The sequence below is a fragment of the Nomascus leucogenys genome, chromosome 5 (assembly GCF_006542625.1).
Source record: "Nomascus leucogenys isolate Asia chromosome 5, Asia_NLE_v1, whole genome shotgun sequence".
NCBI classification, from domain to species: Eukaryota; Metazoa; Chordata; class Mammalia; order Primates; family Hylobatidae; genus Nomascus; species Nomascus leucogenys.
In genome coordinates this window covers 54,961,109-54,981,245 of record NC_044385.1, presented here as the reverse complement: position 1 = coordinate 54,981,245, position 20,137 = coordinate 54,961,109, and the positions used below count along the sequence as shown (strand labels likewise).

The 20,137-nt window shown below is 37.9% G+C and overlaps 1 protein-coding gene across 2 annotated transcripts in view; it reads right to left on the bottom strand.

Annotated features, from left to right (window-relative positions):
- Positions 1 to 4,824: 4,824 nt before the first annotated feature.
- The window catches only part of NUCKS1 (nuclear casein kinase and cyclin dependent kinase substrate 1), a 36,645-nt gene continuing 21,332 nt past the window's right edge, over positions 4,825 to 20,137 (bottom strand). The window contains exons 3-7 of one of the 2 annotated variants that reach the window (XM_030813115.1): positions 18,745 to 18,850; positions 15,152 to 15,207; positions 12,123 to 12,275; positions 11,150 to 11,299; positions 4,825 to 10,103 (exon numbers count right to left, since the gene is read on the bottom strand). In XM_030813115.1, coding sequence (XP_030668975.1) covers positions 9,904 to 10,103; positions 11,150 to 11,299; positions 12,123 to 12,275; positions 15,152 to 15,207; positions 18,745 to 18,850 — 665 coding nt within the window. In that variant the 3' untranslated portion in view covers positions 4,825 to 9,903. The remainder of the gene's footprint in view (positions 10,104 to 11,149; positions 11,300 to 12,122; positions 12,276 to 15,151; positions 15,208 to 18,744; positions 18,851 to 20,137) is intronic. The other variant, XM_030813116.1, reaches the window with a different exon arrangement.

The following is a 20,137-nucleotide window of genomic DNA, read 5'->3' as shown; positions in this document are numbered from 1 at the left end:
TCATTATATAAAAAGAAGAAACAAGCATAGGGTGGGAGGTAGGCAGATAAGCTGACTTGCCCAAGATCGCCCTGACTTCATCTGCAACCAGCCACATAGCTTCTCTGAAGCAGGTCGCCAGACAAGGAAAAGTGATTGGGGGTTCAAATAAACAAATGACTACTCATGCTATATTTAGCACTATGTGCTGTTCTGAACTCTGCTATGGAACACCTGTTGCACTTTTTATACTATTCACATACATTACCTGGAATACTCCAGTTTTCAACGTTGCCTGCTTCAGTCCCTTAAACCATAGAAGTATCCAGACATGCCAATATCATGAGAATCAAACTATATCTTAAACTGTTTTTCCTGTTGAGGAATATGAAATAACTCTTCATTGTAGCACATTTCCCAATTTTTGGTTGGAATATAGTCACCACAATTTTCATTGTCAATAAATATTGCTGGCTAATTCAGAGGTGACCTATGGAAGCAACACGTGCTCTAAGAACTCCTGTTTCCACTGTCTGGCATTATTAGTGTGCCCTTACTTAGACTTAGCTCTCCGAGAGAGAGAGCCATCTGCTTCTGTCATTGCACAGTGACTGTGCAATGGTGTTGACTTGTAGAGAAGAGTAGCCCAAGAGCCAAACATTAGAGGTCTTACTGCTTCCCTTAAGTCCATGGCAAGAGAAAGAAGGAAAGCAAGGTGAGAAAAGGACTGACTTGCTTTGCCAATGGCCCAGGACTGGTCCATCTTATAAGGTTTAGCACAAAAACCACTCTTTTGAACTAGATACTGTATATATCCTGTGTACTTCAAGTCACACCAGATTCCCTACAATAGAGCTTAGGAATGCTATTTATCTTGTACTCAGGCCAACCGTGTGGCTCTCTACCGAACAGCTGGTTCCCCATCCACCTCTAGGGCTATCTAGTTGATGTATAAACAATATTTTTGCCTCAAAACACTAACCCCATGGAAACTAACTGTTCATCCACACACACACACACACACACACACACGCACACATATGCACACACAAGAAGGAAAAGAAAGATGGGGTTAATTAGGTCAGAAGCAGGAGGAAAAGACAAAACAGAGGGAGCTTGGGGTTTGTAACTGAGATGTGGCATGCATTAGATTTGAAGTCAGGTTACTGAAGCCCCAGATTATGTTCCAAGGTCTAAACAGAATGTCCATTGAGTCTTTGATTCCTAAAGACATTTAGTGCCTTATAAAAGAGCTTTGCTATATCATTATTCCTGATTACCTTAGAAGTAAAACGATATTTTTAAAGTGTTTAGTATTTGTATTCCTCTAGGCTGAATTGGTGAACCACAAGAGACCCAATTTTATAGCCACAAAATGAGGATCCAGTGTGGGTCACTGTCTACACACTTTTTGGTAAACACCAGTGTTTCACAATCTATTTTTCATTATTATTTTTTATCTTTTAAGAGACAGGATCTCATTCTGTCACCCAGGCTGGAGTGCAGTGGTGCAATCATAGCTCACTGCAGCCTTGAACTCCTGGGCTCAGGTGATTCTTCCTCCTAAGCCTCCCTAGTAGCTGGGATTACAGGTGCATGCCACTATACCCAACTAATTTGTTTATTTTGTTTTTGTAGAGACAGGATCTCACTGTTTTCCAGGCTGGTCTGAACTCCTGGCCTCAAGCAATCCTTCTGCCTCAGCTTCTGAAAATGTTGGGATTACAGGTGTGAGCCACCGCACCTTATTTTTTTGTTAATTATATTACTACACATGTTCAGTTCTTTATGGATGAGACACTTCTTACCAGATAACCAAACAGCTAGGGTTACCAAATTGGTAGTTATCATACCCTAAAATTTAGGCTATCATTTTTCTTGGATCAATGACTTTCTATCTCCAGAGCCTTACTTTACCGATCTACCCTAATCTCTTATAATCAGGAGAGCCCTGACTACATATAGACTATGTATTTGTGTTTCTTCCCAAGATGGAAAAAGTGTAACTATTAGACATGTTGCATTGTACATCAGCCAAGGAGGTGGTCTTACACATTCTAATAAAAGGGTTTGTGTATTCAACTTAATAGCTAAAACATTACCAATAATAATATATATGTGTACTCTTCCATGATCAAGCTGTTCCTTAACGTTAGATTTTTAAACAAATCCCTTCTGGGTACCAGCTTACTGCTAAATCAAGGCAAACAATTATTTCCAATATTTTATTATCATATTTTAAAGTAATCATTTGCTTTATTAGGAAGGGAACTCTGGCTGTACCCTCTCACTCCCTGATCCCAGAATTAACACAGCATTTATTTCACAATATTTGTGCAGGGCTTTACTATTGAACCAGGGGGCACACCCATGAATAATACTGATTTCTCTTGGTGGTGACCCAGCCAAAGCATGTCAAAATGAGTGCCTATCTATTCTATTAAGATAATGGAGGAAAAGAGAAGCATGCCATCAAGATAAAGGAACACAAACTACCACATTACCTTGAAAACAAATCTAAGTATTTGTTGTGTGTGAACACATATCAGTGCTGCTTGTGCAAGAAACAAGGCTTTTGAGCTGGAAGGCAATTTCAAAAGACAACACCTGTTTCAAAATAGGGCAAAGAGTTCACAGCTGCATTTTGAAATTTCAGTCTGCACTTTTATTTTGGGATGTTATCCACATAGGCTTAGGAACAACACAAGAGGACAGATGTGCATGAATCAAGAAATTCTATTTCCTATTTAAAATTCAGAAAAGATTGCTGCTACATACACTAGGATGTTAACTGGGTACACTGATCACAGGGCTTTGATAACCCAAGTAAGTGGCAAGGTGTTGATACGGTTGCAGAATATCAACTGAGCCTAGCCGACAGTATCTGAAAATGTCCTGAGCCTAGTCGATAGTACCTAAAAATGAGATGGGGAGAGCAAGCATTCCACTATCTATGGAGGACAAACACTGCCCTCTACTGGCAGACTGTAACTGCTATATAGTCAATATGACGAACATTTTCCTCAACAGTCACTATCATGAGACATAATCAGAAAATAAAAGCTTTTAAATAATTTGAGGCTTTGTATCTAGGGGTCACCAGGATTTTCAAGCAAACCGAAGTATTCAATGAGAAATCTCCTTACTCATTGAAGTTTCCGATTTTCCCCATTAAATCTTTGATGTAACTCATTGGACTGGTTCAAGTATCACTGTTACTGAGAGATGTGAGAGAACAGCAAAATGCTCAAAAGCTCAATACCAGGAAGAAGGCTTAAGGGACCCATGTATACCAAAGGGAGCTGGCTTTAGAATGAACAACTGTGATAACTTAAAGCACACAGCACTGATTCAAACCCTCGTTGTACTACATACTAGCTACATCAGGTACCACATCAAACCTCATCTTACCTGAACCAGGTTATTTTTTACGATGTTGGAAGAACAAACACTTGCTGATCTCACAGTTGTTGGAAAAATTAAATGAGGTAATATGTGTTGCACAACTACAGTGTAGTACTGTATACCAATGTTCATGGATAGGAGTCTAGGTAGCTCCAAGTGTGTTTTAACCTCTCTTCATGTTTATCCACTTGTTGGTTTTTGAAATCCTTTAAATCAGACTGCATTTCTTCAGCACTGTCCTGAAACATAAAATTGTCTGTTATTCATAAAATACCTAAGGATTATGAGGAAAAGTAGATGGTTAATGTTCATCCAAATTCAACTTTAACCTCAGACAACTCATTATATTAAGAAATAAATGTATGTGGGCAGGGTGCCTGCACCTGTAATCTGAGCTACTGGGGAAGCTGAAGCAGGAGGATCCCTTGAGTCCAGGAATTTGAGACCAGCCCAGACAATATAGCAAGACTCTCATATCTCTAAAAAAGAAAAAAATGGCCAGGAGGGGTGGCTCACGCCTATAATCCTAGAACTTTGGGAGGCCGAGGCGGGCAGATCACTTGAGGTCAGGAGTTCGAGACCAGCCTGGCCAACATAGTGAAACCCCGTCTCTACTAAAAATACAAAAATTAGCCAGGTGTGGTGGTGTATGCCTGTAATCCCAGCTACTTGGGAGGCTGAGGCAGGAGAATCACTTGAACCCAGGAGGTGGAGTTTGCAGTGAGCCGAGATCATGTCATCGCACTCCAGCCTGGGCAACAAGAGCAAGACTCCGTCTCAAAAAAAAGAAAAAAATTTAAAAAGTAAAGTTAGCTAGTCACTGATGGATAACAGGATGCACAAAGCATTTAATTTCAAAGCCAAATTTGCATTTCAATTATAGTATTTGGCTGACAAGGCAAGTATGTAAACAAGAGGAAAAGTTGAAAAGAAAAAAGCCCTAATAGCTACAGTATCAGCCCAGTTCTAAAGAGGGATCTTGTACCACATTCTCCACCTAAGAAGTAATCTTTAATTCAAAATTCAGTGTAGTTCTTATGGGTATTTGGAATTCAATGCAAGTATGTTTTGTGGGTATAAACATTATCTTTTATTATATATGATTGTTAAACTTTGCTCTCCACAACACCTCATAACCTTGGATGTAAACATGAGAAAAAATGCTAATTAAGAATCCTTATGCACCCAGTCCAGTGCTCCCTTAATTAATCAAACTGGTAAGTCTACTCTTTCTTGATTCCACCCTGAGGTATTGACTTTTGAACCAAGACATGCTTATCTTTTACCAACAACAGGGATGGTCACTGTTAAAGTTTCTAAATAATTTATTAAGGAAATAAGTTCCCCCAAAGTCAGGCTGAACTGGGAGCTGATTAACAAAGCTGTGTAAGTTAGTGTGTTTGCTTTAAAGTATTACAAGAAGTACACAGAGCACACATCTGGGTTATAAAAGCCCTTTTATAAAGCCAGTTTTAAACAAAACAAAAAAAAAGTTTACAAAAGAAAAAAAGATACAGAAAAAGAATAACTTGCTTCATATGTCCCAAAAAGAGAAAAAAATAAAGGGGACAATGCCAACATGCTCAACAATAAAGGGTTTTCTTATTTTTTTAATACAAAATACAAGCAAAGGATACACATACTTAAAACAGAGCTCAGGAGCAGATACGCAGTCCTGGAAACCCTTCAATAAAAGCAAAGCAGGAGTCTGTTTTTTCTTTGTCTATGCAGATACATACAGAGACTGGGATATGTAAAAATTAAGTATCACAAAAGACCATCACACGATTCTACCAATGCATGTTGCATCTATAATTCACGAACATGGTCAACAAAATCATGTTCACTTCAACCCCATTTCATTTAAATTAAAGAAAAAAACCTTTTAAATAAAGTGGTTACATTCAAACTTTAACTTCCTTAGTACCATGCTGCAGATTTCAGCACTGTTAAGGTATTGCAAGAATGCCCAACCCTCTGGTGTCTGATCATGTATCTAGCAACATTGCAGTATGAAGAAAAGAGACGCCCCGGTCTCAGCCCATGGACTAGTTAATACAGTGAAGCAGGTTCCTGTCTTTTACCCTTCCTGCTCAGAACATAAAAGATTAAGGACTAAAATCAAGGAAGACTGGGAGTTTTAGAGCTGGCAAAATGAAGTCTAAAAGATAAATCAAGGCAAACAATTAGTGAGAACTTGGCTGTTGCTTAACCTAGCAAGTCTAAAAGTCTTTCTTTAACCTTGTAGGAATTAGATGCATAAGGTTTGCTGCAACATGTTCATGGTAAACAAACTAAGTAGAGCTCTTATTTACAAATCTTGTAACAAATACTTCTGGAGGAAAAAGAGAAAAGAATTCACTAAGTTCCAGAAGACAAAGCTTTAATTGCCAGACGTATACAAACACACACTCACACATACACACCCACACAATACTTCAGGGGTTTTTATACATGTTATTTTAGGGCATAAGCTGAATACTATACCCCCACACCCCATCAAAAAAGGAACAACAAAAAAAATCCCAATTTTACCCTCCCCCAATAATCTAGAAAACCCTCCCTTCACCCCTGATGTACAAAGTGTATGCACAACGGTGGCATTCTACCAGCCACACAAAGCATGCTCAAACAGATGTCACCAGTTCAGTCACTCCATTGGCATGGCAACAGGCAGGTTTACGGGATGTTTCCCAATAGTGGTTATTACACAGTCAGCACCACTGTGAGTTTTGTGAATTTGAAAAAAAAAAAAAAAGAAAAGTGTAATTTACGGATTCAGGATTCAAAAAGAATCATTTTGTATCGAATTTATCCCAGACAAAGGGAAAACTGGTTGCGAATGAAACTTGGCTATAGATAGCTTGATGTCCCAACATTCAAACAATAAACCAACTCTCCATTTTCAAGTAAATCCAGCTTCATCCACAGAGAAACAGACAATTTTCTAACCTCAAGAGCAACCAGCTTGTTACATTTTCCCTATCCTGTGGCAGGAAATGCGTATTACTTCTGTTCTGTTTAAGTATCTCAGTCTAAATGCCATGAAGACCAGAGCCCAGGTTTCTTCCTTTTCAAATTCTTAAGGTGAAAGTTTTTTCTTTTCGGTGCAACTACCAATGATGCAGGCAAAGAACTGTTCAAACCAGCACTCATTCTTCAAAGCTGCAACGATGGCCACCATGATCTTTTATAAAGCTTTCCCTGTTGCTCCTGATATTTATTTCTGCTTTTGCCTAACGCTCTCAAAGCATCTCGTAAACTGGTTTAAAGAAAAGCACGATTCCCTTCCCCAACCAGTACTTGAAAATCCACTTATTTCAATGTTCAGATAAAAAAGCCATTAAAAAAAAAAAAAGTCAAGTTTAGTCTAGCTGACCATATTCACAAGTGTTAAAAACTTTACTGGAGTATAACCTCAAATTTCACTCTTGATTTGTTATCTGTTAAGAAAATGCTATTTGAGCCAGTACCAAATTAAGTATTAAACTGAAGATTGAACTGGGGCAAACAGGTTATTGTGAAAACAGTCAATATGTAAGCTCCTTCAAGGGAAATCAACTACAGTTCCTCAAGATTAAAAGATGTCCACACTCATTGCATTACCTCCCGAAAGGAGGAAACACCCATTAACTTTCCCTTATGGAATCAATATGGAGTGGAAATATGAAATGAGGAGATGTTTTAGAAAGCAGGACAAATCTACCTACCATTACTGGAATTAAAATGTATCCTCTGGGCCCACTCCATTGATTCTGATCTGAGGTGAAGAGGACTAAAAGCAGCAGCAGGTTACAGATAGATTGAATAAGATGAAAGTATGCTACGTATCTCTAGCTGGGGAAGGGGGGATCTGGAAAAAAAATCTTAAGAACTAGAATGTAGTGTCAGTCAGCATAGCTGCCGAAATCTACGTTGTAGAGGTAAACCTAGCAGAGCTAATACAAACAAGCACCTTCAAAGTTAACGTCCCACTTCCTGAGCACTGCAAAATACGACAGTGAATGCTATTGCCATTTCACCATAGGCACACTAGAGAAAAAGAGGAAGGTTAGTCAAGGATGGTGCCAATGGCCAGTCAGTATCGGCTTACAGCTTGTAATGCGTCCTGACATCACTATCAAGCCTGACTATTGAGCACCTGTATCCAGTTGAGTCACCACCACTGTCCTCCTATTTGCATGCATGATTTGAGGGGAAAACTAGAGTGTTTTAAATCAATAAAAAGTGGAGAAAACAAAGGTTATTCAGAGCCTGTCTCACTTCGGGACACAGATCCTTCTGTCCAGTCTATCAGAAATATAGAATACATTTTTCAATCTAATGAATTCATTTTAAAAGGGACTCTAAACAAGAAGCTCAATCAAATGCACACAAGTAATCTAGAAGACATGATTACCTCTAAAATATCACAGAGATGTTAATGCAGATTAATATACTAAACAGACTGTTAAACAACTGAGGCTGAAGTTTTGAAAGAGCCCTCCCTCCAAATCTTCACGAAACATAACCTAAGAAAAGCCCAAATGTTACCAGGAATGTAAGACTTAAAATTATGAACTCCTAAAAAATAGAAGTGCATGGTGGAAACACTGATAGGTCTTTTACTATATGAACACAAACCTCTTTGTTAAAAATGAGAATACCTGAACAAACCCATTTAGGCAAATAGATTAATCTTTAACACCCTCATTACAAAGTTCACACCTCTGAATTTAACCATCATGAAAGAGAATGATCCAACTGCTATTTATGTTCAAGTCCTGTATTTTTGGCCATGTACTGAAAACTCCTTATTCATTCTTTAACACACAGTGCAATAGTGAAATGACTCTGCCACTGTGTGTTTTTTAAAAAAAATCAGAGTAAGCATGTTCCTAGTAAACCACAAAGTAGGATACTGAGGAAGCAAATCTAGATTAAAAGGCAGGAAAAAAAGGCAGAAGTTAAATTTCACTAATTTTTCAACTTATTAGCATACCAGGACCCTTTAAACCTTGTTCCCATTAGCGCCTGGTATCAGATGTGAAGGATCAAACCTATGGATCTATCTCCTGACTGCTTTTATAAGGCGTGTAAAAGTCAATTTTCAACTGCACACAGGCCTCCTAAAATGCCTTGTTTCTCTAGTCCCTCCTGCTTTAAGCAGCATGAGCAGTAAAGCAGGGGTTGGACCAAATAAAAAGACAGGAGCTAACTGAATTGTATGGGAGCAGCATTTAACATATGCCTAGTCAAGGACAGGATGGGAAGTGAAGAATAGGGCCAGGAAAATAGTGTCCTATAGCAGAGGTGGTCGGCACTCGGGGCAGGGTGTGCAGTGGTGCCCAACGAAGCAGCAGGATCACAGGGATGTACTTCTTATCACATTTCTATGAAGCAATGGGAAGATCGGGATATGAAAAAGAAAATGTTCTATCCCCAAATAAAAGCAGAGCATGGTTAATGGGACCTGAATGCACATTTATAGCATAAAAGAATGTCAATTCTATTTCATAAAGGAAAAATCTCAACTCTTTGTGACTGAGTTTCACATTAACTGGAACTTTATTTGCTTAAAACCTAAACACTGTCAGTTTGAAAAGAAATCCACTGTGACGTGTAGACTGATCTTGTCAATTAAATTCTAGGGTTTCTTTTTTTTTTTTTTTTGGATTCTTGGTAAAATTTTATCCAAAAAACAGGATACATATATATTTAGAGAAGGAAATATGAAATCAAGAGTTTTGGCGGCCCCTGCTTTTTTTTTTTTTAGCTCCCTAAAGACTGTAGCAGGATAAAAGGATCACTGGCTCCGAGTCTCTTTGAGATAACAAGTGATGAAATAAAAAAGAAAGCCCATACCCTCAATAAGGTCAGGTAACCCCACTGCCCACCCTCCCTACAAGGTAAAAAATGAGTACTTTTAGTAACAGTTCAGAATTCATCTTTATCTCCTACCTGCCTCATCAGTGGAAGTTTAAAGTCATGATTTTTTTTAGACATTGATACTTGTGTCTATAGACAAATAAACTCATATTAGATGACAATTGATTTTTTAAAAGTCCAGGTAGAGAAAGGAGCAATCATTTTGAACTAAAATCTTTCTATGTTTTTTGATTACTATTCAACTTGCTATTTTTTTTAGCAAAAAAGCGAAGTTTCAATAGTGTTCATCTCAAATCTTATTGCTTTACAACTGTGGTACACCTTTCATTAAAAATAAAAAGATGAAGCAGTCAATCCAGTGATTAATTTGACATGGCTTTCATTGGGAAAGGGGAGGGCTGGCAAAGAGACCAATAGACAAAAAGGTAACTTAAACACTTAAACATACAATGGTTTGCTTTAAAAAAAAAAAAAAAGAGAGAGAGAGAGAAATGTTACTTTCAACAAATGGAAAAAAGCACTGAAAGCCCATGAGTCAAGCCATAGCCAAAACCATGTTCTATCTTAAGTAGGTTCTTTTTTTTCCTCCCTCTTTTTTCTTTTTTTTTCTTTTTTTTTTTAATAAAATCTCTCCCCAGACCATCATCACTTTTAATCCTCCCCAGAAGGGGCTTCATCTTCAGACCCTTCATCCCCAGATTTCTCGGGTGGGGGGCTTGTAGATGTTTTCTTTTCTGGCGGGCTTTCCGGTTCCTCATCTTCTTCTTTGGGAGAAGGAGTCTTTTCCTTTGATGCCTTTGAAGCTGTGGGGCGACCCACTTTCCCTTTGCCTTTCACTGGACTTGGCGTCACTGAAAATAGAAAATAATTTGGGGAAGGGAAGAGAAAAAAATGTCTTTAATAAAAGTCAGCTACAAAATACAACAATCTGTAAGAATAAAATCTATAAAGACAATACGCAACTTACTAAAAACCAAGGTGGGCACGAGGGAGCACATATATCCCTAGGTAAATCTATCTCAGTTTCTAAACTGGTCATAAGTTACTACAGTATGCTGCAGTATTTCCCATCAGTTTTTACCAACACTCTATGATGTTAGCAGTAATACCTGTAATGAAGAAGCACCATGCTACAGAATATGCACAACATCCTTAATTGCTTGGTAAACTAACAGTTGTTTATGATAAAAGTTGTTTATAAAAAGCAGGTCAAAAAGAGGGAAGGAAAAGAATTAGTCTGATCAGAAACTAAAGTCATCAAATAACATTTGATAGTTCCATCATTCCTAACAGTAGGAAGTGATAAACAGAAGTTTAACAATGACTAGTTCTACCTAACAGAATAAAACCACCTCCACAAAAAGCAAATTGATTTCTGATTTAGTTAACAAACTAGCTCCAACTAGGAGAAACGATTAGAGCTCAGAAAAAAATTAACTCATGTCATCAAGTGTGGTTTTATTCTGATAGCACAGAGGATGGGGTAGAGGTCAGAACATGGAACTTAAACGTATTACTCTAGGTTTGTGCATTTTCACAATTAAGTCTTTGCTGGCTGCTGAGACTGTGATACCAGTGAGGAAAAAAGAGCAGTAACAGCTATGATGATAAAGTGTTTCTACCACTGTGTCTGAAACAAATAGATCACTCCGAAATCTTGCTCAAGTACTGGCAGTAGTTGAAGAACATGGCTAAGCCCACTAGACTCTTAAACAGGCTAATGTCTTTATTAATAAGAGATACTTCCAGTTGCAGAATACAAGACCCTTTTAGATTTCTGGTATTCCTGCTAAACATCAGGCCAATGCCAAATCCTAATGAGGAATTTCTGTACTGAAAATAATGGTTCTCAAAATCTTTAAAGCAGTAAATTTAATTTCACTTCTGCAGAAATTACCTGTGGCCTTTAGCCTGGGTTTGGGCATCTTCTTTTCTTTTCTTTCAGGTTTGGACTTCTTAACCATCTTTTTGTTTTTCTTTTTTGAACTGCCATAGTCACTATCATCATCATCTTCCATTAGGAAATCTTCATCGCTGCCAGAATCTTCTGAGAAGAAAGAAGAATTTCAACCTTTAACTTAATGTACACATCCTTCCAAGCAAAAAAGGAAGAGAGTGCTAAGAATGACTAGAGGATGGGATTCTGGGAGTCAAACACCCTTGGATTCTATTTGGAGGTGTACTACCAATTTGACTGGAGTCATCACCGGCCTCATTTGTCAAATGGATTTTGCATGCACCTTACATGAGAGAGTTACATGAGTGATGTGTTTGAAAAGTAGATTGAAAACAGGAAGGGTAAGAGTTAATCTGAATAAAAACGGAAACTATCAAATAACTTTTGGTAGTTCCATCACTTCCAAGTAGTACTGGTTGAGACCAGGGAAACAAAACTGAACTTACAGGGCCTTTTTGGTCCAATTATGAATAAGTGAAACAAGAAAACCAAACACAAAACAAAAATACATAGAATTAACTAATCTGAATAACCTGTGAAACACCTAAATTTTGTCATTAACATGTTTTTTCTGTGAAAAGAGGTCTACAACCTCCTCCACCAGGGCAAAATACAAATCTCAATCACAATACCTAATGTGACTGTTACTTAAGCAAATGTTCATTCAGTGTTTGAACACAAACATCATTAAATAAAGAGTGCAACCATTACAAATGGTGGGCAATCATGAGAATCTCTGAATCTTTAAAAATATTAACAGGAACCAATACAGTCATCTCTTTTAACAGGGAGTATCTACTCAATTTAAGGGACTGGTTGTAACATTTAGCATCCTAGAAAATGCCAAAGTAACCAAGGTCACAAACTACAATTATGACCAAACAACCAAAGTACACAAAACAACTTCACATACTCTCCTGGAACGGTGCCTCATCCTCCTCCTCTTGTTCTTCCTCACTGCCCACATCTTCCATGAGCATCTCTCTCTGTTTAGAAGCTGCTTTAGACGCTGCCTGCCGTTGCTGGCGCACATTTTTATGATCTTCTTTTTCATCTTCACTATCCTCTGCAATATCAGAATTACCGTGATATAATGATTAAAGAATTTTATATTTGACAAGATAGTGCAAAAGATTAATAATTGACTGAAAATATAACTGACTGAAAAAGCCAACATAGTGGCCAATATAGGATACAATCTGCAGCTTTATTTCATTGTAAAAGGGCAAATTCTATCCTTCAACATTTCTGCAAAATGATGGAATCAACTCAAATGCCCATCAATGATAGACTGGATAAAGAAAATGTGGTACATACACACCATGGAATACTATGCAGCCATAAAAAGGGAAGGAGATCATGTTCTTTGCTGGGACATGGATGGAGCTGGAGGCCATTATCCTCAGCAAACTAATGCAGGCACAAAAGACCAAACACTGCATGTTCTCGCTTATAAGTGGGAGCTGAACAATGAGAGCATATGGACACAGGGAGGGGAACAACACACACTGGGGCCTATGGCGAGGGAGTGGGCAGGGTAGGGGGATGAAGAGGGAGAGCATTAAAAAATGCTAATGCATGCTGGGCTTAATACCTAGGTGATGGGTTGATCAAACCTGCACATCCTACACATGTATCCCAGAACGTAAAAAAAAAAAAAAAAATTCTACAGAATGTATAAAGGGGACCTAAATTCACAAAGAATGAACTTGGACAAGACTATGTACCCACTGTTACATACAAAGTTAACAAAGGCATGTAATTTTAAGCAGTAGCCAAGCTGAATTAAAGCGTGAACACGACTCCTATACTTTAAAGTTACATCATTGCTTTGCTCTAAAATTCTCAATTACATTCAAATCTATGTTCTCTGTTTTTGAAAGCTAAAGTTAGAAAAATATCTTAACATAGTATGAGAGAGAAAGAATGTCTTCCAATAATCTTTATTCTAAGACACAAAACATGAAAACCCTAAAGTAATGTCAAACTGTTACCCTTTACGATGAATGGCTTGTGACCATTTCAATTTAGAGGGGATTGAGGAAAATCTTTTTTTTTGTTTGAGACAGAGTTTTGCTCTTGTTGCCTAGGCTGGAGTGCAATAGCACAATCTCACCTCACCGCAACCTCCACCTCCCAGGTTCAAGCAATTCTCCTGCCTCAGCCTCCCGAGTAGCTGGGACTACAGGCACATGCAGCCACGCCCGGCTAATTTCTTGTTGTTGTTGTTGTTTGCCTGTTTGTTTTTTGAGATGGAGTTTTGCCCTTCTTGCTTAGGCTGGAGTACAACGGCGGGATCTCAGCTCACTACAACATCTGCCTCCCAGGTTCAAGTGATTCTCCTGCCTCAGCCTCCCGAGTAGCTGGCATTACAGGCACCCGCCACCACGCCCGGCTAATTTTTTTTATTTTTAGTAGAGAAGGAGTTTTGCCATGTTGGCCAGGCTGGTCTCAAACTCCTGACCTCAGGTGATCCACCTGCCTTGGCCTCCCAAAGTGCTGGGATTATAGGCATGAGCCACCGGGCTCAGCCAAATTTTTGTATTTTTGATAGAGACAGGCTTTTGCCATGTTGGCCAGGCTGGTCTTGAACCCTTGACCTCAGGTGATCCACCCGCCTTGGCCTCCCAAAGTGCTGGGATGGCGGGCGGGAGCCACCATGCTCAGCCTAAAAAAAATTTTTGTAACACACAGTTGTGTTTGTGAATAAATTTGGTTAAAGGGTAGGCTGCCAGCCTATTGCCTCTAGACTAAACCGTATTTGCCTTAGTCTCTACCTACAGCCCTTGAAGTTTTAGGCTCCCTTATTCTGTCAAGGTTAAGTGATCACTCTTCTGAAAACACTTCTAGTCCCATGAGCCTTGCCATGGTCAGTGTTCAAGTCATCTCTTTCACTTTTAAAAATCTCATCTAGAGACAAACAGAATAAGGCTGACATGGCAGACCCAAAACTAAACCCACTTGGTAGAAGCTTAGCTTAATACTAGTAGAGTTATTTATCTAGAAGTGCTCAATAAACTAGCAAGTGTAAGAGATTCAAACTAGGATTTACAAGGCAAATGACTAAAAGCATATACTCTATTATCACAGGATCACCAGACAGTGCAAAAGATTAATACAGTTTCTTTTCAACTTAGGTAGCCAGACAGTATACTTGAATAGGAGGGAAAGCAAAACAGCTAAGCAGAGTGAATTTAGCAGAACTTTGTCTCTCCCCTTTGTATTAGCTAAACAGCAGTCTCATTTAAAGGGAGATCCAGGGATACAACAGCAAGGGAATGTAGGTCAAAACTAAAGTGGCTGGAAGTAATATGGATTCAAAATCTCAATTCTTAGAAGATTAAATTTAAAAACAAATACCAACAACAAGTAGAATCACCAGGACTGAACATTTTATTTGGCCATGGAGACTCCCCATTAATTCATATTAATTTGTTTAAGTTAAAATTTTTACAAAAAAAACTTTCTCTATGGCTCCTGTTTCAAAAGGCTATGTCTCCACTAAAAAGAGTGGGAATGAAACTTTCATTTGCTTTTCCACCCAGAGTCCACCACTCCCCCTTTTATGCCCCTATTTTACCAAGTTTTATATTTATATATTATTCTATTTAGTTTGATGTCTTTTGTTTATGTAAATGATTTCCAATATTGACCATGCATAAGAATAATGTATAGATTAGAAAACCAAGCCCCAACATCCCACTTAGATCTATTTAATCAGAAATTTTGGGACAGGACCCAGAATATGCATTTTAAAAAAGATTCATAGATGACTGTAATAAGCCACCAGGACTGAGAATCATCAGGAGCTCTTTGAAGATGGAAACGTCTTTGTAATCCCAGATTTGCAACAGTGCCTGGCATAGAAATCACTTATTAAAACGTCTAATAAAATAATATATAAATATAATTATACCTCTTACATTTAAAATAGTTTACTACCTGCTGAGTGAGAATCATCCTTCTTGGTCTTCACATCTTTGTCTTCTGAGTCCTCACTATAAAGGGAGGCAAAAAAGCAAATGCATAAAAGTCTTAGCTCAAAATCTAAGTGAACATAGATCTCTGATTTCTGACTTGAGAAGAAGTGAAAAATACCTCTCCTACATAAAATGTTCAAACAAATACTAAGGAGTACTTTATTTCCTTATTTGCAGGGATGCTGGTGAATAAGCACAATTTTATGTACGTTACAAAACACTGCTTCCAAAGACTCAAAGGAAAAAAAGAAGGTGTCTCAACACAGGCTGGAATTTTTTCACCTATGGATAAAGCTTGGTTCACAAGAATATTTAATAAGAAAAATATTCTCGAACAGAGACAGAGTATAAAAATACTAAAAATACATAGTGTTGATGGCAAATAAAGATCACTAAATATACACGAGAAAAACTGCTAAAATATCTAGAATTATTAAAAGGAATTGTAGTCCGGGCGTGGGGGCTCACGCCTGTAATCTCAGCAGTTTGGGTGGCTGAGGTAGGCAGAATCGCTGGAGGCCAGGAGTTCAAGACCAGCCTGGCTAACATGGTGAAACCCTGTCTCTACTAAAAATACAAATATTAGCCGGGCGTGGTGGTGCATGGTTGTAATCTCAGCGACTCGGGAGGCTGAGGCAGGAGAATCACTTGAACCCAGGAGGCGGAGGTTGCAGTGAGCTAAGATTGCACCACTGCACTCCAGCTTGGGTGACAGTGCAAGACTCCATCCCAAAAAAAAAAAAAAAAAAAGGAATTGTAGTTCAGTTATCTAACTTATAATATGCCTAAAAATTTACCTAGAACAAAATGGAAAATAAATTGATTGAATTATCCTCTATTAATATTTCCTTCCAATATTTCTTTGCATCAGAAACATCAACATATAGTCCTGCCTGGTGGTACCATGGAGAAAATAAAATGAGCTCAAAATCACTCTGCAAAGTAAAATAAGAAGTTAAGGAGCTTCAAAGTTCAATGGAAAGTTTTTAAAAACAATTTTTAGTCACAACCAAACACATAATGTCTTCATAAGTCTTAACTCCTGAATCTGGATTCTAGTATCCTATCTCTCTTTGTTAATTTACATATTTTTTAAAATAGAGATGGGGTTTCACCATGTTGCCCAGGCTGGTGTCGAACTCCTGAGCTCAAGTGATCCACCTGTCCTGGCATCCCAAAGTGCTGGGATTACAAGTGTGAGCCACCATACCCAGCCCCTAGTAATCTATCTGTTTGTCATTAGTTAGTTGTATGATCTTAGGCAAATCACTTGGTATTCTTCAATGCTACGATTTTATGATTCCATGAAAAATTTTGAAGAACAAAAACCAAAAACTTGCACATAAAAACTGCCTTCAAAGCTTTCCTTTCTCAAATAGCAGGTCTTATAAATCACTTTTGGTATTCCCCATAATCTAGACCACACTCAGATGAGAAATTACTGAACCCATGATTCCTAAGCAAAGAGAATGACCAAACATATTCCTTTACTAAGCAACCTGAGTCCAAGACACTTTATAATTCTGAAACCTGTGACTGTTCTGTATAAATGTTTTTTATGCAAAATAGGCACCAAATTCATAATTCTAACACAATGATGAATTACATTATTTTTTCCAGCTCTTTTATTGAGTTTATAGACTACATTAATCTTTAAGCACAGTTAAAGTGAAAGTGAAGGCTGAACTTTGAAAACAGAAAAATCAACAGAGCACTGGCCTGAGAATAAATACACAAGGCATACAGATAGCAATAAAACCTGTATTTATTTCAATCCTTCCAGCACTTAGAATAATAAACTCAAATGACTGCAACAAGAAAAACTGTAAGCTAGATGTTAATTATGTCAATGAGACATTATAACATGCCACAAAGCAGGTCTTTCCTAGGAGAAATAAGATAATGAATATAATGAAAAATAGTTCTGAGTTGGGCTGCCATATAAAACTGTTTGGCTGGGTGAGGTGGCTCATGCCTGTAATCCCAGCACTTTGGGAGGCCGAGGTGGGCTGATTACGAGGTCAGGAGTTCAAGACCAGCCCAGCCAACACTGTGAAACCCCATCTCTACTAAAAATACAAAAATTAGCCGGGTGTGGTGGCGGGCGCCTGTAGTCCCAGCTACTCGGGACGCTGAGGCGAGAGAATCACTTGAACCTAGAAGGCGGAGGTTGCAGTGAGCCAAGACCATACCATGGCACTCCAGCCTGGGTGACAAGAGCAAGACTGTCTCAAAAAACAAACAAAAAACTGTTTTAGGCCAGGCATGGTGGCTCACATCTGTAATCCCTGCACTTTGGGACGCTGAGATGGGAGGATCGCTTGAGCGCAGGAGTTTGAGCATCTCTATTAAAAACAAACAGCAACAACTATGTTAGACATATACCAAGAAGCTCTAGAAGACTTGTTTCCCAATAGTGTAATTCTGTATTATTTTTCCTTAAAAGCACATTTCTGAAATGCTCCAGCAAAAAAAGTATTAGAGGTTGACAACATAAATAAAACTACTAGGTAAATGTGTGAATTTAATAATGATTTTGGTGCTCCAAGATTCTTAGAAGAAGTAGTGAGAAATATTTCATTTATTTGAACTGCTCATTTGTAGTAGTATTATTTGGAAGCGGTATAGAGCTCTAATGGTTAAAAAATGAACTTTGGAGTCCAACAGACATGGTTTCATAACCTGTTTGACCATTTGCTGGATAACTTTGGTTAAATCACAGAACCCCTCTAAGTTAATATTTACCCAAATAGAGATGTTGTAAGAATTAAATGATAGTGTACGTAAAACACATAACAAGGCAGAAATTACAATATCCTGGTCTTGTGTTTGTTTTTTTTTTTTCCCGAGACAGTCTTGGTTCTGTCACCTAGGCTGGAGTGCAGTGGTGCAATCATAGCTCACTGCAGCCTTGAACTCCTGGGCTCAAAGGATCCTCTTGCCTCGGACTCCTCAGTAGCTGGGACTACAGGCAAGTGCCACCGTTCCCGGCCAATTTTTAAATTTTTGTGTAGAGACGTGGTCTCCTTATATTGCCCAGGCTGGTCTCAAACTCCCAGGCTCAAGCGATCCTCCTACCTAGGCCTCCCAAAGTCCTGGGATTACAAGCATGAGCCACCCTGTCCTCCTAACATCGTGGTATTATGAGGCAAAATTATAGTTAAAATCACAGCTCATTTGTAAAACTAAGGGAAAAGAAACTCTCCAAAATGGTTAAATTATTTAAACAAAGGAGAATTGATTATGAGACAGCAAAATGCAGCAGGCTATACAACTTAAGATTCTACAAGCTTTAGTTATAATTGTGCCAGTGATTTGTGACTGAATGGGATATATCACTTATTTTTTGTTATCACTACAATGGAAGTGTCAGTATTAACCTTAGATAACAAATTATATACTCAAGCACAGCCTGAGATAATATGAAATATGCAAAATATTAAGTGGACAGTAAGTACTTTTCAAAAGTGTATGAGATTCCAACGATTTAGAGATCAGAGACTGCTCTCAGAGTGGTGACAATGTAAGTGGGAACAGAAAAACAATGGCTCTTACCTATCTTCCTGTGAATTCTTTCCAGATCGCCTCTTATTTTTAGCTTCTCGGGGAGATGATCGAATTTTCTTGGTGGGAGGGCCCGAATCTCTTCCATAATCTTCATCTAAACAGTGTTTTTAAAACTTAATTAACTATGATTTTTACATGTTAAAATCACCACTATATTTACTGACATAATTCTCTCTCATGCTGTTTAAATGGTGAGAGGAGCAGGATTTCCCAAATAGTTTCTTTCATCTTTAAAAAACGAAATTATTTCCAATGCAGTCCTATCAACCTTAACTTCGTTTTTGCATATTACCCTCTAGTCCTTATGATATATATTCCATCTATCTATAGCTAAACCTCTCTCATCATTTTATACCCTCCCCTTTTGATTTCAACATCTTCACACTTATTTGAAAATTATCATAATATGGTTATCTTACAAACATTTTAGGAAGTAAACACAATTACTATTACTAAGCAAATTACTTTTAAACTAAAGTATTAAATACAACATAATCTTGCACTTGAAGAAAGTATCTCCAATTTCAAAAGCCCTATAAAACTAACGAAAATAACTCTACCTTAAAAGGAAATTATTTCCAAAACTGTTTACTGCACCATTTACACACGCACACATATGCACACATATGCACACACACACACACACACGATGGTGAGATGCTGGAAGTAGTCTGGAGCGTCAGCAATTATTAAGTGGTCAGAAACATTATAAATTCCATTATGGGATATTATATAACCATTGATAGGAATTTTTCAAATACCTTTTATTAACAAGATACTCAAAATAGAAATAATAATAGTATATCACATATTAACAGGATTATTCTAAGTAAATATTAAATACAAACATTTGAAACAATTCCTGACATGTAGCAAGCATTAATAAACATTACTGCTACCTATTACTTTTTTTACTCTTCTTTATATCTTTCAGTATTTTCTAAGTCTTCCCAAAGGGCACATATTATCTTTATAAAGAAAAGTTACAATAAAAAGAAAGAAAAAAGAATAGTAAACATACCTGGAAAGTAATGAGATTAAGGAGACAACTCTGAAAAAACCTCTTATGGCTAAGACTTAGCTAGAATACTCATTCCTTGATGAATTAGTTCACAAATATAAGTTGTTTCACAAAACAGACTCTCATCTTAGTTGCTTTATTATGTAAAAACATAATACAAGGCACAAGTTTTATTGTAGTAACAGCTGGAGATTTTTTTTCCCCTGCAAAGTGCTGGGATTATAGGCATGAGCCACTGCGCCTGGCTGTAGTGGATTTTTTTTTTTGAGACAGGGTCTCTCTCTATTGCCCAGGCTGGAGTGCAATGGAGCCATCTCAGCTCACTGGCAACCTCCACCTCCCGAGTTCAAGCTATTCTCT